This window comes from Thunnus thynnus, chromosome 21 (assembly GCF_963924715.1).
Source record: "Thunnus thynnus chromosome 21, fThuThy2.1, whole genome shotgun sequence".
In the NCBI taxonomy this organism is placed as follows: domain Eukaryota; kingdom Metazoa; phylum Chordata; class Actinopteri; order Scombriformes; family Scombridae; genus Thunnus; species Thunnus thynnus.
Window position 1 is genome coordinate 3,185,714 of NC_089537.1, and position 26,588 is coordinate 3,212,301.

Below are 26,588 nucleotides of genomic sequence, written 5' to 3' on the forward strand. Positions count from 1 at the left end.
ATTGAAAGTGCTTGAATTTATATATTTTGTGTGAGAACATTGTTCTGCTGTTGTTAGAGAAGCAAAGAGTCTGTAAAACCTGCAGCTTCGTTATATAAACTCTGTTTCTAATCAGGCCTTGTTGGGTCCTTGGTCCTTGAGGTTGTGTGTGAACATCACAAACTGAACTTCATCTCCGCCCTAAATAAACACTAAACACACATATTAACACCTGACTGTTTTTACACTTATTGATTTTTACATTATTTATTTTACTGTTTTGATGTTTCTACGTTTGTCTCTGAGCTGTTAAACTTCTGTTACTGTGACAGATAAAGTTTTATTGAATTCACCTCCGTTGTATCAGGATGAAGTCAGAAACCTGAACAGCAGAACGTTTCTTCTTCTTCATGTGACTTCCTGTTAACTTCCTGTCGTTGAGGTTCTGTGTTGACGGTGTTTCAGGTGTGAAAAGAGTCTCGGGGTCAGACGAACGTTAGAGAAATCTTTCCTTGTTTTTATTTATCACACATTTAGAAAATGAACCACACTATACAAATGTCCACCGTTCAGTAATGAAACAGGCCTCCTGCATGAACCCAACCGACCTCAAACCAAACAGACAACTTCAGCAGATAAAGTAGCAACACGGCGGCGTTGTTGAACTCACCGCCGCCGCTGTCGCCGCCTCCTCCTCCGGATCAGTCGCAGACTTTTTTTTTTTTTAAATTACAGGACCGGCGTTGATTTTCGTTTCGTCGTACGGTGGACTGCGTCGGCTGCCCAGTGACTCGACTTTTAATTTTAACTTTTTAAATCTTTTTCGTGGTCACTGTGGTGCAGGTAGGCAGTAGCATGCAGAAACCTTTGGATGTGGCTCTCCTCTGATTGGCTGTAGGCTAATTCATTACATTTGCGCTATGTAAAGAAGGGAGTAGGGTTTGTTTTTTTTCCTCTTAGAGTCTGTGGTTTGTTTATTTACAATATGACAACAAGGAAGAGTGTGTGTGTGTGTGTGTGTGTGTGTTTGAGTCCTACAGGTGGGACGGGACAGGCGAGCGAGTAGACGGGGTTTCCCGGTCTCAACAGGAGGGAGTTTGTGTGTTTGTTCCTTCATCACTGAGATGCACTGAAGGGAGGAGCAGAGAGGTCAAAGTTCACGCCCTCCTCGAGCTCGGGTTGGTTGTCATATCGGGGCGGGATGAGGGGAGGAAGGGAGGGAAGGGGGGGGGCGGTCACATGGTCGGCGGCCCCCCCCCACCCCCCCGCGGCGTGGCTGTGATTCTCACACACAGACACACTCACAACATGTCCGCCGCTCAGAGGGATCCACACTTTATTACTCAGACATAAAATTAAAAAAAAAAAATGAAGAAGATAAACAAATAAAAATAAAACTGAGGAGAGCCGGCGGGTGCGGGGGAGGGCGGGAGGGAGGGAGGGCGGGGGCGGCGTTCAGGCCAGGTAGCTGTACGTGTCCTTCTCACCGTCCACTCGCTCCAGGTACTCCTTCTCTATCAGGATGTCGATGCATTTCTGTCCACAAGAGGGAGACAAGAGCACAACAACAACAACAACGTCAACACCTGCAGCAGGAAACACGAACATCAACAGTCTCACCTCAACCACTAAAACCAACACGATGAAAAAGAAAACGCTAATACAACATTTAGAGTCATCGATTGATCGTTTTTTGATAATATGTCCTTCTTAAATGTGAACATTTCCTGGTTTCTTTAGTTTCTTCATATCTTTGAGTTGTTGATCGAGATAAAAGAAGATATTTCAGGACGACGTCTTGAGGTTTGAGAGACAATAATGAAAATAACGGTCCTATAAACTCACTATATGAACAGTTCTGAAGGGTGTGTGTGTGTGTGTGTGTGTGTCACCTTGATGACGGGGACTCTGGGTTTGAATCGGGACGACAGCTGGTTCAGGACTTCAGCGAGGAGCTGCTGGTGCTTCAGGACCTTCCTCATCTTCATGATCCTCACTATAGCAGCCTGCAGACACACACACACACAGATACACACACACAGACACACAGAGACACACACACACACCATCTGTTAGTACAAATTTGATACAACAGACTGAAACACTTTAAATATATAAACTGTGAAGTTCCTCAGAGGAGCGAGGTATAATCAGCTGATATTTTGATCTCAGTGAGTTTGAGGATAAATGAAGCTGAATTAACTAGAGTTCGTTTATTTATTTGTATTTTACCACACAGGAAACACTGTTTTCAGTGATTGTTATAATTCAGTCTCTCAGGAGAATAACAGGTGTAAAGATAACTGTTAACATGTTTATTGGTATAAACATAAATGACTCTGACAGCTTATAAAGAGCTGAAGTCAAACAGGAACTTCCAGATTTTCTTCCATAAGAGAAACTTTTTTAAAATCTCACTGACGTGTAAAAAAAACACTAATAAATAAAACTCCAGTCTGGGATCAGAACCAACAGTTTGTCATGTGACTCGTTTCATATGTTTAGATAAAGACGAGATTCTTCTAATATTGTTGTTTATTCGATGTTTATGTTTTTATCAGCCTTTAATGAACAGCGTTTCCCAGAAGTCCTGGAGGTTTGTGGTTAAACGTCACAGCTCAGTTAGAGGAGACGAGTGATGGAGGATTCACAGCGAGTTCAGACGTGTCTGTGAGAACAGACGAGTCTTTACAGCTCAGATTACAGCTGCTCGTCTGAAAATCACCTCACAAGAAAAACACACGTGACTTTACACAACAGCTTCTCTGCTTCTACGTCTTTGTGCTCAAAGTTAAATTGTTGTTTAGCTTCTAGAGCGTGAACGACAGGAACTCGCTTCAGTTTCAGAAAGATGAAAGAATCTGAACCGCAGATGAGTCGGAGAAGAGATGCGGCAGGAAGTGATGTCATGACTTCAGCTCTCTATAAAACAACAACAAAGAAGAAGATCCGATCTGAAGGTATAAACTTGATATTGTGTGTCACCTGAATGAGGAGCTTTCGATCCTCCTCGATGTTCTTGTGAGTCGTCTCCTGCTCTTGTTTCTGCTCCGTCTTCATGGGGACGTTGATGTTCACCCTCAGCTTCTTACTGCCCACCAGACACACAAACGTTTATTAAAGCATCAGTGGAACACTTTCAAATCTTTCTGTTACATTCACATCATTTGTTTGTGTTTATTTGTTTATGTTCTTACTTCTTGTATCCGAGGAAGAGTTTGATGACGGTGTCGGGTTTGAACTCCACCTCGTCCACGTTGGCGTTCTCGTCCTCCAACACCTGACGGACAGACGGACGGTGAGCGAGCTGACGTCAACCTCTCACTGCTTCTCACTGTCAGTAACTCTGACTTCTGTTCACTAGTTTTCATCATAGTGAACTAAACTCTGACATTTCATCAGATTTTAAGTTGATATGTTGAACATCCAGCAGTTACGGAGCAACGTTATCGATCATCTGGAGTCATTGATTATAACTGTTTTAATGATTAAAACAACTAACAGATGATCTGAATGTATTTGATCCTGAAAACCTGCTCGTGACCTTTAACCTTTGTTGTATCATTCAATAATCTCAGCTTCAACTGACCAGATTTTACTGACGGAGACAAACACACATTCTACAGTAAACTGGGATCCTCTACTGGTCAGACTGGAGAACAGACGCGTCTCTATAAAACACACGTGAAGAGGAAACTTTCACTCACCAGCAGTTTAGATTTTAACAAAATCTGCAGAACTTGAACCAGAATGTCCTGAAAAATACAGAAAACTGTCAGTTTATAGATTTAAATTGAACATTTCTACTCATTTATAAATAAACAGAAACAGAAAACCAGTTTAGTCTTTTCAAGAAGCTTTGATACAAACATTAACATGATGCTGATCATCATCATCATCATCATCATCATCATCATCAGACATTGACATGATTGTTGCTGCTTACAGTTTTGATCTGTGTGCTGTCGGTCAGCTGCTGGACGGTGTAACTGTCCTCCGTGTTGTACTGCAGCAGGATCGCCATCTGGAAGGTGGAGGCCTGCAGCGTGTACCTGTAAACAACAACAACAACAATAACAACAACGACAGGTTCAGTACGATCAAACACACAAACACCTCCAGAGAGTCTTTAGATCTTTTTTGCAGTAAAAGTTGTTTGTGTTGAAAGCAGCAGTCATTATTCACTAAGAGCTTCAGTTGAGTCTAAACTTCATCACAAATATAAAATAAGTTTGAAATCTATTTTTAAAAAAGTCTTTTCATCATCTTAAAGTTTTAAATCCAGATTTATTTTTACTATTATGTTCAAATGAATGTTTCATTGTAACTGAACAGTGAAAACACAGAAACTGTTCGAAGCTTCAGAGCAGCTCAGAGTGAAACTAAAGTACAATAAATATTAATAAAATATAAAATAAAATATCACTAAAATGTGATTTACTTCTTATCAGCTATAGAGAAAAGTACTAGGGATGTATAATATTGGATTTTTTGCTGATATTTCCGACTCATTGTGGCCGATACTGATATATGTAGATATTATTATCCAGCTGGCTGAGGAGACTATTATACATGAAATCATAGATTGTACTAAGTATGATCAAGAAAGACAATATATGAAGGAAGAACTTAGGAAGACTGAAAACTTTAATGAACCTGCCAAGTGGGAGCAGCAGCAGAGTTTTCACTGAGTTTATTAGACAGACAGGATTAATGTGGAGGATTTAATCTCTGGTCCACACTCCGGAGCAGAAGGTGGCGGTAATGCTCCTAATACGCTGGTTACCAACCGCCGTTATAAACCAAAAAGATTTTTTTTTCCCAAACGGAGTGGTACATCCTGTCAGCCGAGGTGTTTCCTATCTGTGCAGCCAAACACAGCAGCTCCTCTGCGGACTGTTTCACCCTGACGGTCCCGGTGTTTCCTCCGCAGACTCCCATCAGACCAGCTGCTTCTTCCCACTTTAACCTGAATAACAAACCGGGGCCCGGTGTTCCGGTTGGAGCCACATGGAGAGCCGAGGCTAACGTTAGCTGACATTAGGAGTGTTAGCCTCAGCATGACTGGAGGGAAGCACAGCCAGCTAGCCTTCACTAGCCTCCCAGCTAACGTTACCTCCAGTTCTGCATGTGGATCCAACTGGAGCACCGAGCCCCGGTTTGTTATTCAGGTTAAAGTGGGAAGAAGCAGCAGGTCTGACGGGCAAGCACCAGGACGCACCAGGGCGCACCAGGACGCACAAGGACGCACAAGGACGCACCAGGACGCACCAGGACGCACCAGGACGCACCAGGACGCACCAGGACGCACCAGGATCATCAGGGTGAAACAGTCCATGGAGGGAAGCACAGTCAGACGAGGGAGGAGAAGGCAACAAATCGGCCTCGTAATCAGCAGAAATGGCCGATGCTGATATTTCATTTTAGAGCTTTTTATTGGCCAATACCGATGACGTGCCGATAATATCGTGCATCCCTAAACAATACTTTAAAAAAGACTAAATATCTTGTGTTTTACTACCAACTTGGTTCCCTGACAGTTTGGTTGTGTCTTAAATGTGTTGTCATATATTCACTCATTGTTTAGTGGCTTCAGTTTCATTTCTGCTTTCAGTTTTTATTGTTTAACTCAGAAACTAAAAGATCAATCAATGGAAACATTACTAGCAGTGACGACTAGTTTAGATGAAGTGTGATAAAGTCAGTCCACCAGTCTGCTCTGACGTCTCTGACTGGTTACCTGTTCTTGAAGCAGTTGGTGACCAGTTCTCCTTTAGACAGGTGATAGAGCCAAGTCAGCTTCCTGCCGCTGTGTCTGCTGGCGTAAAACGCCGTGAAACGCTGATAACTCCTCTCCAGCTGGACAGAGAGAGAGAGAGAGAGAGAGAGAGAGACACACAGGGAGAGAGAGAGAGAGAGAGAGAGAGAGAGAGAGAGAGAGAGAGAGAGAGAGAGAGAGAGAGAGAGAGAGAGAGAGAGAGAGAGAGAGAGAGAGAGAGAGAGAGAGAGAGCGAGATAGATAGATAGATAGACAGATAGAGAGAAGACGGTTCAGAGCAGTGAATGAAGGAATATTGGGACCAAAAACCTCAAACACAACTTTACTAAATGACTTTTTCTGAAGAAGAACAAACTCTGAACTCTGCATCATGTTTGTGTCTCTGATTCATTTCAGTGTTAACAGTTAAAATCATTTTTAAAAAGGCAGAAAGTTTCTAAACATGAACATCATAACGATGGACGTCCGTCTGTCCTTCTACACACCTGTAACCAATGACAACCATGACATCATCTGTTTTACTGCTGCAGCACCAAATTACAGCTATAAAATACATCTTCCCACCAGGACAGGAAGAAAAACTGATTGTGTTTGTACACATTTTAAATCTTACAACACATTAAGATCTTTTTCACAGCCTGAAACAAACAATCATCTGCACATTAAGATATGAATAAAAGAATGAAGAACGACTTGATTTATGTTGATTCAGTGTCTTTGTGAGGATTGATTTGAGTTCCTGACAGACCTTCAAAGGTTTGGTTTTAATGTTAACAGTTAGAATCAGGTTTAGATGTTAATGAGTGTGTGCTCACTATGACAGAAGTATAAACGTGTGTGCGTGTGCGTGTGCGTGTGCGTGTGCGTGTGCGTGTGCGTGTGCGTGTGCGTGTGCGTGTGTGGTACCTCTGAAGGCAGAGCGAAGGTGCAGGACTGCTGGAAAGGCCAAGACCCAGAGCTCAGGACCTGGATACTGAAGTCCACTGAACACACAACAGAGATCTGTTTAGTCTAAACACACACTGGTTTATCTGTTGTCTTCACATACAACAGTCAGGCTCTAAAACCAGAAAACATTAAGTCATAAATAAACAAACACAAAGTGAAACATGCTGATTATTTACTGACATGTTAAGATTAATGAATGATAACACAGTTCTGGGAAGAATCACACTGAAAAACAGAGACAACAAAACCAAAGTTGATTTTAAATTTGGTGTTTTTTATGTGGAATATCTGAAAAAACCTCATTTCAACTGGAAACATCTTTTTTTATATTTAAACCTTTTTTCTTATTGAAATCAGCTGAATGATAATAAAAGCATCGCTGAATGTAACGTATGTGTGTTAGTGTGTGTGTGTGTTAGTGTGTGTGTGTTAGTGTTTGTGTGTGTTAGTGCGTGTGTGTTAGTGTGTATGTTAGTGTGTGTGTGTGTGTTAGTGTGTATGTTTGTGTGTGTGTGTGTGTGTGTTAGTGTGTGTGTGATACTGTGTATGTTAGTGTGTGTGTGTGTGTGTTAGTGTGTGTGTGATACTGTGTATGTTAGTGTGTGTGTATGTGTGTGTGTGTGTGTGTTAGTGCGTGCATGTTAGTGTGTATGTGTGTGTGTTAGTGTGTATGTTAGTGTGTGTGTGTGTGTTAGTGTTTGTGTGTGTATGTGCGTGCGTGAGTGTGTGAGTGCGGTCTCTTACGGTCCAGAGGCTCAGAGTTGGTCAGGTGTTTCTTGAACTGCTCGTTCAGGTCTTTACTGACTCCGATATCCTGGAACATTCGCTGCAGTTTGGACGTGTACTCGAACCCGCACGCTTGCTGCAGGACAACAACAGGAACTTGTGATCAGTCCGCCAGGAAGCTGTGTGTGTGTGTGTGTGTGTGTGTGTGTGTGTGTGTGTATACGTGTGAATGATGTGAATCAAACCTTGAGTTTGGAGATCATGCTGGCCTCGGCGTCGTCGCTGGCGCTGTTCTGATGGACCAGACGCTTAGCGAGCATCTTGGCGTAAAACTTCTGGAAAACATCTTTGTCCTCGATGTACTTGAACACAACCATCTGGAGGAGAAAGACACACGTTTAATTACTGCTGAGCTCTGAAGATTTACATTTATTAATATTATTATTATTATTAATCCACTGACACAGAGACAAACATGTGACCGTACATGACAACTAAACTAAAACAGATATGGATCAATAAAAAACAGACTTATTTCAATATAATGACACAACAGAATGTGTTTCTCTCATATTCAGATTTGTTGTTTTTAATCATCATATGAAACTAAAGTAAGTTTCCTTCTGAAAACGTTGTTATTATGATTGTAAGATGGGAGATTAGCTTCGAGCTAACAGAGATCCCAGTAAAGCAGGAAGTTGCTGGTGCAGAGTTGTAACTACTGACAGATAACAGATCAGTGGGTAAATAGGTCAGTGGCACATTTATATAAACAAACAGGTCAACGTCTCACCACTTGGTTGAGTGTGTCCTCCAGCTCTGCTTCCTCTGGGTTTTTAGAGCTAAAGAACAAAACAAACATTTAGTACATTAAAGTTCATCTCACTGTTTATTAACTAGTATGTTTGCAGTAGGAGATAAATTGTGTCTAGAAGCTTTGAAACCGTCGTCTGGAGCTCAGAATGTTTCTATCAGACAGTCGAGAGGAAAACAGATTAACTCTGAATCTACATTATTTAAATTAAATTAAACTGTTTTCTCCTCTGCAGATTATTTTTATTCACCTGAAGTCACTTGTTTAGTGAATGAAACAGTGATAGTTTTAAATCAAACAACAACACTGAGCTCTATGTATTCATGACCACCGACCTCTTCTTCAGTAAAGAATCACAGTATCTGGCCAGCAGCTCAGGAGACTTGCTGGATGACTGAGCCATCCTGGTGACGGCGTTGTTGTTTATGAACCGTCCACACGCCTGAGAAAACAACAACATGTTCATGTACACGTGTGGAACAAAAACCTCAGAAGATATTTGTCTGTTATCGGACGGACAGATGATGTCAGAGGGTCTCGCTCACCTTGTCGAGCGCCGCCACGAAGCCGGCGTCGTTGTTGAAGGCAGACATGACCAAGGCGTTGTACTTCTTATGGACGTCTAAGGTGGTCTGGACGTACACTTTGGGGTCCTGGAAGAAACAAAAACATCTTGTTTATATAAATTCACTTCATCTCTTGTTGATTGTTTCTTTCACACATTTCTGTCCAATGACTCTTATCGCTTGGCAACCACAAACCAGCTGCAGAAGGTTTGGATCGGTACCTTCGCGTCAGACGACACCTTAAATAAAACTACTCAGATTTGGTATCAAGAGGAGAGAAAGCCTTGGACGTACGTTGAGCGCGGCCTCGCCACACTTCTCGATGGCGGCCAGGCCCTGGTTGTGGATGTGAGTCTCTAGAAGTTTCTTCAGTTCACCCAGACCGTCTGTGATCCGCGACACCAGGTTGTACATCCGGCCCAGGTCTGAGGACACACACACACACACACACACACACACACACACACACACACACACACACACACACACACACACAGAGGAGTTCACACTCAGTTATTTAAAGGACATTCAAAATAAAACCCATCATCCTCATGCAGGGCTGAAACTCACCATCACTGTGTCTGTGGTGAAAAATCTGATTATAAAATACTTTAATACTGAATATGATGAAGAGACGCTGGAGAACGTTTGGATTTATACAGTTTATGCTTCAACTATGATTATTAAAATAGATGCTGATTATATTTCATTATGATTTTATCTGTGCTGAGACTTTTCTTCTTCTCAGTCAGAAAGCTGCAACGATTAGTCTATTAATTAATCAGCAACTGTTATAATAACTGAATAATAGTTTCAGGCGTTATCTAAGTAAATATGTTAAACATTTGAGGATTCTACGTGTTTCTTCTTCTTCTGTGAGAGTAAACTGAAGGTCTTTGGGTTCTGGACTAACTTGAACTGTGTGAAATTACAAAATATGTCACTATTTTTAGTGAAAAACTTTGAAAATAGTCGGTAGTTGCAGCCCTGAAGACAATATAATAAAATAAGCACCAAATATAGTGACATCAGTTTGGTCTCTCTGGTTTAGTTTCTATTGTTCAAACATCAATATAAATAAAACACATTGTCCATCCTTAAAAAGAACAAAACACACACACACACACACACACACACACACACACACACAGCAGTACGGTTTGGCTCTGACCACTCTCTTATTGAACCTTTTATGTCTCCTCACCTCTTTTTTTTTTTTTTATAAGCAAAGACAACGTGGAGAACATTTCGGCAGCCGGCTGTTTGTTTATATGATCAGCTGACTCAGCAACACTGAAATTAAATCTGTCACCTTCGTTCTTGTCGGCATCCAGAAGGTTCTGGAACTCGGTGTGGAAGATCTCCAGGTGTTTCTCTATGAGGACCTGCTCACACTTCCTGGCCAGCTCGTCCTGGGTGGATTCATGGAGGTAAACCTGCACACGCCGCTGCTCCTCCAGCAGCCGGGCCTCCGCCTGAACACACAATGAGATCGTCACCTTCACTCCCCAGTTTCAAAAGAAACAAAAACTCCCATCCTTCACCAGTAAGCGTATGTGCAGCTCGTACCTTCTTCATGTACTCGGTGACGGGGTTCTGCTGGAGGAACTCTGTGCTCTCGCGTGTGTAGAAACGTTCTGTGTCAGTGAGGAACTGACATTCAAAGTACTCTTTGTACACAGACAGCGTGGGGCCTTTGGCGAAGGCGTCCTCTTCGTTCAGGCCCAGCTCAACTGGAGGAGGAGGAGGAGGAGGATGAGGAGGAGGAGGACGGAGGGGGTCAGACACAGAGAGCAGGTTTTAATATGAGGTCTTACAACTTCATTAAGATGTTTACAAATAGGAACCAGGTGATAATCCTTGTTAACTGGCTGGATAAAGTGTTAACAGCTACTCAACGAGTCCTGCAGATGTTCTCAGTTAAAGGCCTCTGATTCTCAACAGTGATTGGCTGGTTTTTACTAACTGGACTCCTGTGATGCAGGTTTCTGTTTGCAGGTCTTAGTTATTACTATAATTATAGTATTAAGCTCCAGGTAAGACACAGACGACAGTGAGGTTGGATCAAAGGTTATTTTTGTTACTGATTCATTTAAAATGTGTTTGAGGAAAAAGGACTTTTAAAATTAGCTCCAGTGAAGCTGGCAGCCTGCAAGTCTGAAGGACATCAGCAGGGAGGAGAAGAGAGGACGAGACCAAACCTGAACAGAAATAAAGTCTGAGGTCAGACTGTGAGAGGTAAAGAGTTTTCTTTTTGATCAGAGCTACAGGGTTAACAACCCATAATCAGATCTGAGATTAAAAACGTCTGGAATTACATTGAAGCCTTTAGTTTACATAAAAAGCTTAAAATAGTTATAAATAGATATAAATAGTTAGTTAGAGTAACAATTAGAGATATTTGGGTTTGATGTGGGTAAGAACAGGTAGATTCATAAGAACTATAAGAGAAAAGCCATCAGAAGAACCTGCAGCAGGATCTTATTTACACTTCCTGTGTTTGTTTTTCATCATATTTTCATTTCAGGAGTTCAAACTATCATCGTTCCTGAATGTTTCCACAGCTCCATGTGTGATGAGAGTACAGCTCTGTCCTGGTTGGTTGTTCCTCTGTGTTTCTTCATTGACCTACCGTAAGACTGGACCACACCGCTGATCAGTCTGGTGTTAATGGTCTCTCCATTCCTCTCTCTCTCTATCAGCTTCAGCACAGCGTTTGTTACCTGAAAAGACAGAAAATGTTTACTGTGTTGTACCGCTGTGTTGCTTCTCACTTTACTTCTATTAAAAGAAACTCAACACACCTGTTTGTTGAGGGGTCGGAATAAACACTCCCTCCAGGTCACAAGTGCCAGCTGGGGGGAGACAGCAGGGTGCCGGGGAGGCGGGGGGAGAGGGAGATTGAGGGGGGGGTGAAAGAGAAGGTTAACACAAGGTCAAGACTTTAAGCTGCATGTCTGTTATGTGTCTCTATTTCTGCCCTGAGTTCAGGAGCTTTGAAATGACAGAAATCACATATTTAATCATGTGATTAAAGTTTAAACTGGGTGACATGCTGGTGAGGGAACGTTCACTGTGGGAGGATGTGACACCAGTTCAAACTGGACCAGTTCACTCCTACTGCTTTCAAAATCAGGAAATCCTGTTTTTAAACAGATGCTGTTCAAACACTAAAATACATTCAACCCACAGGTAAGCAGATTGATTTTTAAGTTCCATCTTCCAGGAATAGTAAACTTTTTATAATTTAGCAGGAGACAGACGTCGTCCTGGGAAGTAACTCAGCATTCGACTGGTCGGACGTGTGTTGTTAATAAGAAAATCTCTCCACATTATCCTTAAATGTGAGACTACTTAAGGATCGGTGTGACATTTAACAGACGAGTCAGGTGTGTTGACTCGTCGGCCCTCGAGGAAGGAAAAGTTAAATGGCAGCTGAAGCTCCACAGAGAGAAACCCAGAGGGCTGATTTAATAGAATACTTCAACTAACACCCTGAAATATATAATTACACAGGATACACAAACTTCAGAAGGTTTTAAACTGTCTGGCAGCGTCTTTCATGTGTTTTAGTGCTTTCAGTTCCATCTACTGACCATCGTAACACACTGCTGACAGTTTAAGAGACAAACAAACACGTTGCAGATGTCGGTCTTACTGAGTATATCTCGTAGATGCCCTTGCGTCCCTCGTCACACTCTCGTCTGACCCAGTGACGGTTGAGGTAGGCGCAGATCCCGTTGAGGACTTTACTAGAGAAACGATAGTCCTCCCACTGCTGGGTGTAAAACTTCAACACACACTCATCCATTAGATCCTCGCCATCCTGGAGGGAACCCCGAGGGAGGAAGGAAAGAAGAATTAGAGGGTGTCACAGTATTGATGAAAGAGGAGCTTTTAGTTTTAGGGTTTTAAAAATAAAAAAGTGTCAGGAGTGTGTGTGGACTCACCTTGAGCAGGCTGGTCAAATAGTTCTTGAGGAACTCCTTGAGTCTCTTGTAGAGCTCCAGGCCTACAAACTGAGCCCCACCTGGAGTGGTGGACTTTTTGGAGGGCTTGGCTGGAGGCACAGAGCCCCGGCCCTGGCTGGACTGGTGGACGCTGGTACAATAGTTATATACATGTCTGAGGGAAGCGTTAAGGAATACAAACACACACACAGAGAGACACCACACATCACAGACGAAGTATCTTAACAAAATCTGATTAAATAAAGAATAAACTCGTCTCCAGAAAGTTGATAACTCAAGTTTGGTTGCATTTAAATATACTCTGCTCCATAGAAAAGATTATTCATCCTTTAATGCATAAAGACAGCAGAGCTGGTTGTAACTGGTGACCAGTGGTGCAGACACTCTGAGAGGCAAACATGTCACTGACAGACTGAGTGTGTGGTTTAAATGAGTGCTATCATTCTCTGTGAGAAACCGGGTAGATTACAGTCTGGAGCCTTTTATGGCTTCAGGGAAATTATGGCAACCTTTAAAAAGGTAGAAAGGTGCGGAGGAGGAAGCCAGGTTGTCAAACAACAAAATGTGCCCTCAGAGAAAATTATCTCTTCCTGTACTTTACACTCACATCACGCACGCTGTGTTAATGTCTGGTCCACCTGTGACTGGAGCTGATGAATACACAAGTTCACCAGCTAACGGCCCTTCTTCATTAACAACAGTAAAAGTTTATGCAGGGGCAGGTTGGCCGCTCCAAACATGGCGGACAAATAAATTGATTGGCGCAGGAGCAGGTTGCTGAGTGGCCGCTAAATGATGAACGCCGCATCGTACATCATAATCACCACAAACGTTAAACACGCGCTCTCTCTCCACTTAGATCAGCTGATGAGAACGAGATGGTTGACTCTCAGTGTCTCTCACACACACACACACACACACACACACACACAGCAAAAAAATTCAGGTTACACTTTACTCGAGGCCACTATGACTGAAACAAAGTGCAGTAGTTAAGGGAGACGGTACGAGCAGTTTATCAAACCGTTGAACAAGCAGAACATAAACTTAAATGTGACGTCGTCTCTCTTCTCATCCACGCCCGCTATATTTTACAGCTATACGGAGCTCGTTACGCTACTAGCGAACTGTTATGGACGAGCTCAAACCGGACGTTCACTGTATGTAACGACTGAGTCTAATTGGTTGGATTCTTGTAGACTTCAGGCTGATACCTGCAGGAGGAGAAACCTGCATTTATACATCATTCATTTACTGATCCAATATGTGCCTCAATTATATTTTGCATATTTGTGTAATATATTAACATTAAATATCCATTACTAAAGGAAAACAACCAAATCTACAGTTGAATGTCTCAGGTAGACAATGAATAAATCACCAAAATTATGGAAAAAGTGAGTTATTTTCATTTTTTTTGGCTTCTGAACCAGTGAAAACACACACGGAGGCAGTAAAACTCTGATCTACAACAGGTACGCTGAACAAAATAACAATAATAGATCAGGACGTCCTGATGATTTTACCTTCCCGCCTGTCAAAAACAATCAACACTATTTATGAACATTTTCGGAAGACTTTATGAACACTGTGTTCACACATTGTTTTTACAGCTTTATATAATAATTATAAAACCTGAAAACCTCTCTGAGTTGAAACAAATACTTTCTCTGAGATAATATTAAAGTAAAGACAAGATGATGTTTTAAAGAGAAACTTGCTTCCTGTTTACAGGACTTGGGCCTGCTGGCTGCTCTGTTGTTTTAACTCAGTACCTGAACACGCAGCTATAAAACAGGTTTTGTTTTCCAGTAAAGAGGGAAGTGATGCATCAAATATGACACACAGCGAGGGCGGAGACTAAATAAACAACCAGCAAAACACAACGGTAAATATTTACTGTGGTATTTCTTTCCCGCCGCTGTCAGGTAAGCGAGCATCGTCAGGAGTCCCAGATTATGACTCGTCTCACAGGTAAACCGGAGGATGTGATTGGCTAAGAGGGCAAGTGGAGACTTGACAGCAGACGAAGAAACATTGAAGTCATATTCGCCCTGAGTGGAAATGATTCGACAGGAAAATTACCTGCAATTATTGTGGATTAAGATTTACGCAGGAATGACAAATTTGATGCTTCCAGCTTCTCCAGACTGAGGATTTACTGCTGTTCTCTGTTTTATATCATTATAAACTGGATCTCTTTGGTTTTTGGACCAGTGGTTGGTTGGACACAGTAAGACACACTGTCACCGTTTTCTGATGTTTTATACACCAAATAATTAATTGTTAGCTGCAGCCCTGAACAACTAAAAATATACCATTCTTTAAAGTTGAACCTTACAGCTAACCCTTGTACATAAGGAGGAGGAATACAAGGCTGCAACAAACGATTATTTAACATATCAATTAACCTGCCGATTATTCTCTCCTTCATCTATAACTGTGGTCCATCCTAATTTTTCCAAAGCCAAAGATGATTTAATGTATTTAAATTGCTTGTTTTGTCTGAATAACACTTCAAAACTCAAATATATTCAGTTTAAAACAACCTAGAACCAGCGACTGCTTTAAAATAACTAACGATCGATCTCATTTGTCACCTATTCATTTTCTGTGGACAAACAGATCGATCAAGTAATGGTTTCAGGTCTGTTCTACTAGAATCACATCCACACAGCATCAAGCAGCCCTCATCTCACAGCGTTTGGGATACGTGTAGAGTTCCATGTAGCGTGACTTGGCCATGCTTTGCCGTGTGTACACCTGCTGGATGCCAGCCCGCAGGTCGTCCCATATCTGGTCCAGGCCTATCTGTTTCAGTCCGTGGGGGTTCTGGGTCCTGTTTGACGACATTGTAGAGCCCCTGTCCTCGCCTCTCCTCTCCCTACCGAACAATGCCCTCCTTTCCTGCTCCGGTGAGCGTTCTCCCCCCGGCTCCTCTCCTCGGTCGCTCTCTGTCCTGACTCGCTCAGCTCTCAGGCAGCGGCAGCAGCAGCGCTTCAGGAAGCCGGTTGTCGGATGCGAGGCGGGATGCAGTCCCACTCTGCACGCCTGGGTGGCGCAGTCTGCCACTCCTCCACCTAAAAGCTTCGGCGCTCCTCACCAGATGACCTGCGAAGGAAACAAAGTGAAGAAAAGGTACATTTTGATTAATGATCTTTGATTTTGCTTCGTCATTGTCAGAAAATAAACTGAATAAAATAAACTCTAGTCTTCAGGATTAATCTCAAACCCCCAGAATGAAGAATCAATACATGAGGCCTGAGTTTGGTTAGAACTGTTGGTAGTTATCCAGGTGGGTTATGAGGATTTACCTACTAACACCTGGCTCTGAGCCCTGGAGACTGGCTGCTGACCGGAGCCTGACGTCACTCAGCTAATTACAGATTAGTCCACTTCAACGCCTTCTTTCACCAGTGAAGACGGAGCCCGGTCTCACACGTCTACCAGGTTTCCTCTCAACCACAACAAACATTTATATATTTACATTATTCCTTCCTTATCCAGACTTGTGATAAAACACAGTTCAACAGGATAAAAAGCTTTTCAATGTGAACTTGGGAGAGTTTGACGGTCCATCTTGCGAGCGTGGACAAAATAAATATATGCATAAAACACGAGGAGACAAATCTGACAACGACTCCAGATCCGAGAGTGTGAATGTGAGGTGAGGTCACGACTGCGACGCCATCGCGAGAGTAAACGCAGCTGGTTTTTAAAAGTGGCAGTGATGACAGTGCAGGGAGGCCAGATCATTAAGGCTAATTGACAGACCCGGAGCTGTAATTTCATCCCCGCCGTCAGGACACGAGGAGAAGGTAAATGAACGCCACAGTTTGCAGCATCGACATCTTTCGAGCCACAAAGACGGAGGGAGACAAACACTGACAAAGAGAGAAAAGACTAAAGGACGTTTAACACCGGCCAGAGTATCTGGGCAGATTTAATCCTACATAAATAAAGTGATTAGAGCAAATATTCACACTTATTCATGTTTGATTGTTTTATAAAACTGAGACAAGTGGGTGTAATAAGGCTTCTGTGGACAGTGATCAACAGAAAAGTCATTTCATTTCAGTTATTTATTTATTTATAAAGGACAACACACATTAATCAACACTTGTGTTAATGTGCGTCTGTAAGCCAGCTGGATCGTTTTCAACTGCAGTCCTTCGGTGAGACGTTTTGAAACCTATAAAGTCATAAAATTTTCAGAACGAAGACAACGAGGCGCCATAAAGACGGCGACAGCAACAAAACAAGAATTCTCAAGACAAACACAAACCCTGCAGGAAACATCAGCACAACAACAACAAGCATCATTTCACATAAAGCCATACAAGCAACACACAATCTTTAATCTGATCTACATTAAGTGTCAGACGGAGACAATAGTATGAATCCTAATTCTACTGTGTAATAGTGGAGCATAACTCTTATTAAAATATGAGATGACATCGTTGGTTATGGTGTTTCCTACATGCTTAAATAAATGCATTTAATAATTTAAGGAGTGTTTTTTTATTGTTAGAAACACAAATGCAGAAAAATATGTTCTGATTAGTTTGAAAAGTTTTCATATTTAAAGTCAAAAAGCTGCTTGAAGAGATTTTTCCTTTTCAAACCTCCTAACCGGAGATAAACACCCACAATGCACCATTTATCTGAATGCTCCGATCCAAACTCGTTCAAAAACAATTAGTCAATTAACTGGTTAGTCAATCAACAGATTACATGCCAACAATGTTAATAATTAATTATTTCTGTCATTTATGAAGCAAACATGACCATTAACTTCTCAAATGTGAGGATTTGTCTTTGTTTTATATCATTGTAAGTTTTATCTTTTTGAGAAAAACACATTTTCAGATGTCATCTTTAACTATTTTCAGACAATTTATAGAGGGTTAATTGATAAATATTGTCCAATTAAATCAATAATAATAATAATAGTTAGTTGCAGGCCTCTTCCAAATCAGTCAAAGCTGCAACGACACCAATCAGATGTCACTCACACGAGGTAACTGATGAGTTCAGTGTTTTCCTTGAAGACACAGATGGGAAGAAGACAAACAGTTGACTTGATAGAAGATCTAAAATCAATTAAGTTCAAATTTAACAGCTCTTATCAGGTTCAATCAAGCAGGAGAAACACAGGATATGACATCAACTGTTATTTCCCAACATGTAGCATCACTGTAAGTGCTTACTGGCACCTTTGAACGTGTAAGAACAGTCATTAAAAAAAACAACAGAGAATGACGTCTTTGCTGTGTGAACGCAGCCTAAAAGAAGCAGAGAGAAGCAGAGAGAAGCAGGGGTGTGTTTGGGTAGAAAACTGCTGTGTACATGTAGGCAGCGCTGCTATATTTAGCAGGAGCAGGCACGCAGCGCTGCCTGTCTCTGGCCATTCACAGCTCTCAGGCCCTGAGACTCAGGACGTGACCCAGGTGCAACAGTCTGTTAGTGGTAGAGAGGGAGAGGAAGCCCAGTGACCTGCTCTGTTTACTTCCTGTCCCTGTTGACGGCCGCTGCCTCCACACGCTGAATGAACACTTGACGTATTAGCGGACTTAAGTGGAGTGACGGCGCCAAATCTGCTGCCGCTTATCAAGACGAGAGAAAACTAAACACTGAAACTGAAATGTACTTTCATTCTGAGATATAAAAACAAGAGTGTGTATTTCCTGGTGACATAGTCAACACTTACTGTATTCAGATATACTGTACATGCAGCATATTCAGTGTATTCATGTCTAATCAACAGTCCAAACCCCCAAAATACTTAGTTTAAATAAGAAAAGCAGCTTCAAAAATGACTTGAACGACTTATCGACAATCAATCTAAGTTGCAGATAATTGTTTTGTCAGACGATTGTTGATGTTTTTTGATTGATAAATAACTGAATGTGTCAGCTAATTGTTTTAGCACCTTCCTGTTTTCTTACCATAGCAACAAAATCACATTTTCTCATTATTTCCTTGCAAAACAATTTCCCAAACACTGCAAAAAAAACTAGTACTTCTTCAAGCAGCACTATGAGGAAGGCTGGTAAAAGAGGAAGCACTGAGGAAGAGGAAAAGTCTTGACACAGCAGTAAGGCCTGAAGCACATCAAGACTTGGATCAGGCCTTCATCAGTCACTAAAATCTGTCGTCCTCTCCACGCCCAGCCTCCGTCTCCAGCATCCCTCCTCCCCCCTCCTCTCCTCCTCTCCTCCTCCTCCTCCTCCTCCTCCTCCTCCTCCCAAACACTGACCACAGCACTGCAGCTGCAATCTGCTGCCACCGCTCTCCTCTGACGGCCACCGACTGCTACCACAACCACACTAAATGCATTTCTGCTTTACAGATGCTTATTATATCAGACGTGTCTTGACGTTAAATGGAATTCTGCCACTATATGACCGAAGCTAGATTCACAAATATCATCACAACTAGTGTTTTATTTGTGCTGGGAATGAAATTCAACATCTACGCGTATGTCAGGGACTTTAATGGGAAAGCAACTGTATAACTCAGAGCCTGAGCAACATAAAGCCTTTTATATTCCATGCAGGATTAAGCAATATATAAAAGGACATTTTGTCCATTTACCACCAACACAAGTAAAGGAAGTGATTCTGGGTGTGCAGGTTACAGAAGCTGGTTATTGCACAAACTCTCAGGCCAGTTTCACTTTCTCACCAGCTACAGCAAGAAGATGAACAAACTTCACTGCCATAACTTTAGCTGGCGGCGTTACTGGATTCCTCGGATGTAGCTAATAGTTGAGGCATCTCACTGATGAAATGAAAATGTTTGTTAGCTTCAGATGTCCTTTATTCCTCATCATAATGATCCAAACTTTTGATCAAACACAACAAAACAGGTCAACTGTAGGCCATACTGTAAGTGAAACATCTATCTTTCTCAATATGGTTCATTTTCAGGTGGATAATCAATGTTTTACAGCTAAACTTCCTAAAATATTAATGCAGGATGTGTAAACGTCTCACTCACAAACAAACCTTCATGAGTGAAGAGTGAAGACGATAACGTTAGCGTGCACACTGACATGTTGTCTTCCCCCTGACACGTTAAATGCTGCATGTTTTTGTTTTCACACCACACAAGTAATTAATGGATAATATTTTTACACATCTCTGAAATTTGGATTTGACATATTGGAGGGGAAATCATGAATTAAACTGTGAAATTTACAGATAATAAGCATGTGTCTCTTTTAGCTAACTTTTAAAACATCCACTGAATATTCATAAAGCTGAGAGACGAATCTGGGAAACAAAAGCATAACTTTTTACCAACACCAAAAAAAACCACTAATATTTGTAGCGTCGTCAGGAGTTAAATTCGCAGCCTCCGGATGCTGTTTCATGTGTTATCTGATGGATGCAGATCCCGGCCTGTCGGCTGCAGGCCCACAAAGCTCGGCTCCAGATTCTGGACCCGAGTTTCAGCCCCCGTCCTCTTCCTCACTAAAGTCGGAAAGGCAGCCCTACCTGAGGTGCTCCGGCAGTTGCCATGGCAACTGGGGCAGACAATACCGTCGAGTAGCCGTTTGACTACAGAAGGTAGGGCGTTCAGTCTGCTGCCTCTCCTCTTGTGCTTCTATTCACTGGCGGTAAAAAAGGTGCCCTTCACTGCAGCACTGGGATCAGATTTCAGATTCCCACAGCAGAAGCTATGAGACGCCGTGTGTGACTACAGTATCTGACCTATAATCAGTTCCACTGCTGTGTGACATCAGGGAGCAGGATGCCCACAGCTTGTTGAGTGACAACAGTTTCTAGAAAGTCTGTTGTGAAACAGGAATCCCGTGCCTGGTCGTCAACAACAGCGCTACGGCCGACAACCTTCCTCCTTCACATGACAGGAATGGCTGTTCAAAGTTCAAAGGTCATAACTTCAGGGAGGAACTATATGTGTCCACGCCGTCGCAACTAGACTGTCAACAAGTACTGCAGCGGGCCTGCACTCATGATGGTGTCATCTAGCCGAGAGCAGCAGAATAACATCTCTCCTCTCCTTCAGACTTGAAATAATCCTGACGCTGGAGGACTAGCAGAGATGTGCTGGATCGGTATCTGTGCCGATACTGACCTGATTAAGCAGACTGAGTATGTGACCACATGCAGTCATGATGAGCCACCAACTCAGTTTTTAGCTCCACAGCAATTCCTGGTCTCAAGTTACCTCAGACAAAAATGATTTCAATTAGTTCCAAGCAGAAAGGTTGTTTGGCACAGCAGCTTTGCTTTTTTTATAAAAATAAAACCCGATCAGTTCATTTCGCGAATCAGCGTCCACGTTCATGAAATAAAAAAACTAATTTGTAAAGTACTAAGCAAGTTATCAATACTTAATTGGATGACGGACACTACAGTTACAAACAGAAAGTGTCTGCAGCAGCAGCAGAGTGAGACGTCTGTCCTCCCTCCTGCTCTCTGCTGTAAACACACGCAGCTGTTAGCGAGCAGCTGCTCTCATGTCTCCTCGGGTCTCCGTGCTTGTTTTCAGCAGAAACTCCCCCGCTGTCTGCTCTCCGGATGACAGGCAGGTCGCTCCGGTTCTGGTCCTAAGCGGCGCTCGTCCTCTGGCTCGACCCGCATCTACGTACGTTACAACCTCGTACTCTCTACACACTGAGCTATTCCTTGAATGAGCTACGCTAACTTGTATAACACATTTTAGTTTAAAAAATATCTTAAAATACTTTTTTTTAAATTCCCCAATGTTTAGGCCTGGTAGAGCTGCAATACACCGGCAGAAATCCGCCACAGAGTTAAAACTTGTGAAAACAGGGCACCAGTACGCTGAACTGGCAGATTTAAAGTATCAGAATCAGGAGGGAGGAAGTTGGATTAATGCATCTCCAAGAGCAAATATTTCCATTTCACTCTGTTTTGCACCAAATATTAAAAACATTAAAACATTTATGTGACTACAGTCCCCTTAGGACATCACAGGCAACATTAGATTATTTATTTTTACACTACTTAAGGAGGAGAGAGAAATTCTAGAGGCTGGTTATATAGCCTGAAGCTGAAAAAAGGGTATCATTTAAAAAAATATTAAAACCTCTGTGGAGGGTGGAGGAGACTAACTGGGCAGAGAGGGGAAACTGGGACACCATCCTGTTGTTTCCAGCAGTAGCAAACAAACTGTACAGATTTCTTAGTTCTTCTTCATGTATTTCTTCATATTTAAATAAAACGGCCCACAAAAATAAGTTCTTACCCAGGTTTTTGCTGTCCAAAGTAGCATAAGGACTCCAATATCCCAACAGATTTTCATACTGGGATGTGTAGGTGATGACTGGTTATCTGCCAAAGTGTCCGGCAGTAAACTGGAGAGCCAAACCTCACCTGCATCCAGCTGGTGGTTTCTCTACTCTCCCACAATGAATAAGTGTTTACTGCCCTTGTAGTGCAGCAGGATTTAGCACAACTCAGGAACCGGAGTGTGTCTGCCTTTAAGTCGAGTGTGCGAGAGAGAGATTTGCTGAACGGGAAGGATACAGGGAGTGGTGGAGAGACGCAGAGAGGAGGAAAGAGAGGGAGAGCGGTGCTCGTGGGAAAAAAAGCTCAGCCTGGTAAATCTGATTACCCTGGTCACCGTGTGTCCTGGCCAGACTCAACAACCCAATACCCTACATTCACAAACACAAACAATGCAGACCACAGCAAAATAAACACCAACACACACACACACACACATTTAAAAACACCTGCCATCACCTATCAAATAAATAAAATATGTTCAGAACTTCTTTTAATCTCCTTCTGACATCAAACTCTGAGGAGCGATGAAGCTTCGGCTGAATCACAGTGATGACATGTTTGTAACGTGTGTGTGTGTGTGTGTGTGTGTGTGTGTGTGTGCGCTAACCGATCATGTGCCGGGTTCGTCAGTGAAGGGGGACATTTCATTAGCGTAAGCAGCTTTTGATTTCTGTTGCTCTGCTCAGCATTCAGAAAAGCAGCCGAGCAGAGACTCTCGGTCCCTCTGGACTGACGTTAGGATCGCCGTCCTCAGCGCTGTCACTTCCTCACACCTTGCACATAATAAGCAGACAGACCTGGACGGGTCAGACAGGGTAAAGGAGGAGGAAGGACAGCACAATCGTGGCTGACATTTATCTAAAACCTTCTTCACAGGCCCAATATCAACAACCAGATCATTTCTAATGATACCTGCGTGTTGACATCCTGCTGATTCGCTGATACTGCTGCCCTATTACGCTGCCAAACATGCAACAAATGCATCTGATTTCTGCTGTGCATGTCGGCATGATGTGAAACAGAGAAAGTATCAGTCCTGCTAAACCACACATGTGAAAGTGAGCTGTAGCTTGTTGAGAAAAGGGCACATCAGGTGCAACACGTGCTCCGTTTAGTATAAACATCTGTGAAGAGATCGCCTTAAATAGTTATTTCCCATCGCATTAAATATGGAAATGCAACATTCCCCTCAAAGCCGCAGAACAAGGAATCTTTGAGCGTAACACACCAACAGCTCCACAACATTAATAAAACTGTCAGAGAGAAGACAACTAGCGGTGCAGGCGGTATTTTTGTGTTGTTTTATGCAATAAAGGTTGACTGAGCATCCACGCTTCTCCTCAAACTGACACATTCCTCTAGATGTAACAGAGCACATGTAAAGGAGGATATCAGCCTTTCCTTTGTTGTGTTTTGCCTCTGAAACAGAAGTCTGCAGTTATTTTATCATGGTAAATATACAAAGTTTATGTTATATACTGCTCTAAAAACCAACAGTATGTTGTGAACAAACACACAGATCCTCCCAGCACTCTGACAGTTTGATTCTGAGGGGAAACAACGTGTCGACACTTGTACAATTAAGCCTCATCACTCAATACAAACACTGGAGGAAACTCTTTATAGTGAGGAAAACTCAAAATACAGCTGACAAGGACACACAGAAACTGGATGTTACATCAAAAGCTGCAGGCTGACAGAATTAACATCATGTGCCGTATGAGATAAACTCACATCTAGTCCCAGTAAAGAACACGCAGAGAAGCAGAGAATTTACAGTAAAACATGTAAGAAATCAACATTTTCTCTGCATTAAATTACCTCCACTTCCAGTATTCCCATATGGAAGAGTATAAATATGATACTAAGTGACATCAGCTTTAAAAAGAAAGTCCAATATTACTTTTATTGCCAATATTTGACTGTAAACATTTTATGACCATTTCCCTTTTGGCATGTGTTACTTATCACAAGCCAAACTAGAAACATAATACAACTAGAATATGATTTTTAGAGTGTTTGTACTGAGATTCTTCCCCTCATGTGTATCTGTGACAGCCACAACTGGTAAGAAAGTATCAGTGATCTATAAGAACAGTGTATAACCAGGTGGCAGCTATAATGTACTGTGTACCTGTCTGAGCAAATGGAGAATACGTTACTGCAAATATGAATAAAATGCCAAAAAATACAATGTGTGACGTGACAGCAGAGCTCCTGCATCTTCACCCCTCAATACTAACCATTTACAACTTCTATAATGAAATGTAATTAATGGGAATATAAGATAATTAAATATGCCAGCAGTGAGTTTGTTTTTCACTTTTAAGTCAAGAGAAACAGACAGCCAACAGTTTCCTCCATCAGAGGGGTCCTGGTTACAGCTGTGATAGGATTTATGGGATTTTGTCTTACTTAATGTTTGTTTTTTTAACATTACAATCAAGGATATTGATCAAATACAGATACAATCCTCAGTCTGACCCAAAACGAATCTCCTTTTGACAATTTTCCAAACATCCACAGGCCTGGAAGATTATTTCAATAGTTTCCTGGTATTCCAGGAGTGTGGGAGTTCTGTTTTGGGTTCAAATGAATCAAATCTTCCAGTGATTCAGATTTGTAAGAAAATACTAACTACTGACTTGTAAAACAGCACACAGCTAATCATGGGAGCTATTAAGCACTGCGTCTCTGTCTGAGCAAACGGAGAACACATTATTGAAGACAAATGGTTTAAAGAAACTACAGAAGACAAAATATTTGATGTGGTAGCAGGACTCCTGCATACTGTCACCTAAGAAACTCTATAATGTTTCCAGGTCTGCTCGATTAATGTTACAAACTCCCAAAACCATCCGTGAGTGAATTAAAACTGAACAGAGTATGCCAACTGGTTTTTTTCCTCCAACAAAGAGGTTTCTGATTGTTCAACGGAGACCAAATTAATCGAAATCAGATACAATCCTAACTCTTACCAAAACGTATCTCCTTTTGACAATTTTCCAAACATCCCTGGGCCTTGAAAATAATTATTTCAATACTTTCCTGATATTTCAGGAGTGTTGGAGCCCTGTCTAAAGGTTTATATGAATCAAATCTTCCAGTCATTCTTATTTGAGTCATCTTATATTGGTATGACTGTCACATTGTCAACTAATAATCTCCATAACATGTCCAAGACTGCTCAATTAATAGTTTGGTTTATAGTTTAATCGTTAAGTTAATAGTTTAATTGTTAGTTATAAAGTCCCAACTGCCAGGAGAAAGAGCCTGTCAGCTACTAATAAACAATATTTTCCTCCAACAGAGGCTCACTGATCATTCAACAGAAACAAAACTGATCAAATACAGATGCAATCTTAAATCTTATCTTCTTTTGACAGTTTTCCAAACATCCGTAGGCCTGGAAAACAATGATTTTAATACTTTCCTGGTATTCCAGGAGTGTGGGAGCCCTGTTTAGGGTTCAAATTCATCAAATCTTCCAGTTATTCGTATTATTTTATTCATGCGTGAATTGAAATGTAACCAAGTGTACCAACTGTGTGAATGTTTGTATTTTTTAACGTTACAGTCAAGGATATAAATATCATCTTAACTGCCAAGAGAAAGAGCTACTAACAAACAATATTTTCCTCCCACAGAAGGGTTCTGATCATTCAACTGAAACAAAATTGATCAAATACAGATACAAACCTAACTCTTACCTCCTCTTCACAGTTTTCCAAACATCCATAGGCCTTAGGCATAATGATTTTAATACTTTAATGATATTCCAGGAGAGTGGGAGCCCAGTGTCAGGTTCAAATCACCATCCTTCACTCCAAAGCGGCAGAAGGCCTATCTGTTACGTTTAATGACCAGCTATGGCAACCTAACCTAAATAGAGGGCTCTGTAATCATTTCACAAAACACGACGAAGCCATATATTGCCAAGATTTGTTGAGATTATCCTTTGCTGATCTGCGAATGGAGTCAGACACAGCTACGCAACACTGCTAGCTCTCATTAGCTTCTCAGGCTAGCCGAGTTAGCTCGTCAGTAACTTGCTTTTTTTCAAAGTCAGTCTCTACTCGGATTATGTTTCTCGTTCGTTTAGAGTCAGGTGTGGTGTTTGGATGATATTTGAGATAAAAGCCGTGTTCACCGAGCTAAACGTAGCGTCCGAGGCAGACTAACTGCCTGCGGTGTAAAATGGCAGCCTAGCTTCTCGGGCTGCTCAATAATGAGTCAGGAAAACAGTTAACGTTAGCCGTTAGCTGTAGCCAGCTAGCTGTTAGCCAGGCTGATTGTCATAAAGAAAAGAGCGCCACCAGCCTCCGTTCACGACTCTGAAACGTCTTCTTACCATTTTCAGGCCGTCGCTGTCACGGTACAGTCGTTGTATGTGTGGATTTTCGGGCCCAGAAGCTGTCTCCTCCGCCGTGTTTCGCGTCTCTGTGTGTGTTTGCGGTCCGTTGCTAACTGCGACCGCTCGGCTCCGTCCGCACAAAGATCAGTTCAGCAGCCACCGAATCA

General features: G+C 42.0%; 1 protein-coding gene across 1 annotated transcript; it reads right to left on the bottom strand.

The window, feature by feature from the left end:
• Positions 1 to 475: 475 nt before the first annotated feature.
• Positions 476 to 26,588, bottom strand: LOC137173598 (cullin-1). The gene is made up of 22 exons (XM_067578492.1): positions 26,419 to 26,588; positions 15,497 to 15,894; positions 12,763 to 12,937; positions 12,471 to 12,638; positions 11,617 to 11,667; positions 11,445 to 11,535; positions 10,382 to 10,545; positions 10,125 to 10,287; positions 9,107 to 9,237; positions 8,792 to 8,899; positions 8,582 to 8,688; positions 8,226 to 8,274; positions 7,678 to 7,809; positions 7,451 to 7,568; positions 6,665 to 6,741; positions 5,720 to 5,838; positions 3,926 to 4,031; positions 3,687 to 3,734; positions 3,177 to 3,259; positions 2,965 to 3,070; positions 1,872 to 1,985; positions 476 to 1,515 (listed from the first exon to the last, which is right to left on the bottom strand). Exons 2-22 carry the CDS (start codon positions 15,634 to 15,636, stop codon positions 1,435 to 1,437), a joined length of 2,331 nt encoding a protein of 776 aa, XP_067434593.1. The 5' UTR covers positions 15,637 to 15,894; positions 26,419 to 26,588; the 3' UTR covers positions 476 to 1,434.

Excerpts from the sequence above, each read along its gene's own strand:
- LOC137173598 (XM_067578492.1), bottom strand. The coding sequence starts at position 15,636 with ATGTCGTCAAACAGGACCCAGAACCCCCACGGACTGAAACAGATAGGC. Across the intron at positions 8,689-8,791 it reads TCGTGGCGGCGCTCGACAAG|GCGTGTGGACGGTTCATAAA; the intron begins GTGAGCGAGACC and ends TTGTTTTCTCAG. Across the intron at positions 7,569-7,677 it reads GCATGATCTCCAAACTCAAG|CAAGCGTGCGGGTTCGAGTA; the intron begins GTTTGATTCACA and ends GTTGTCCTGCAG.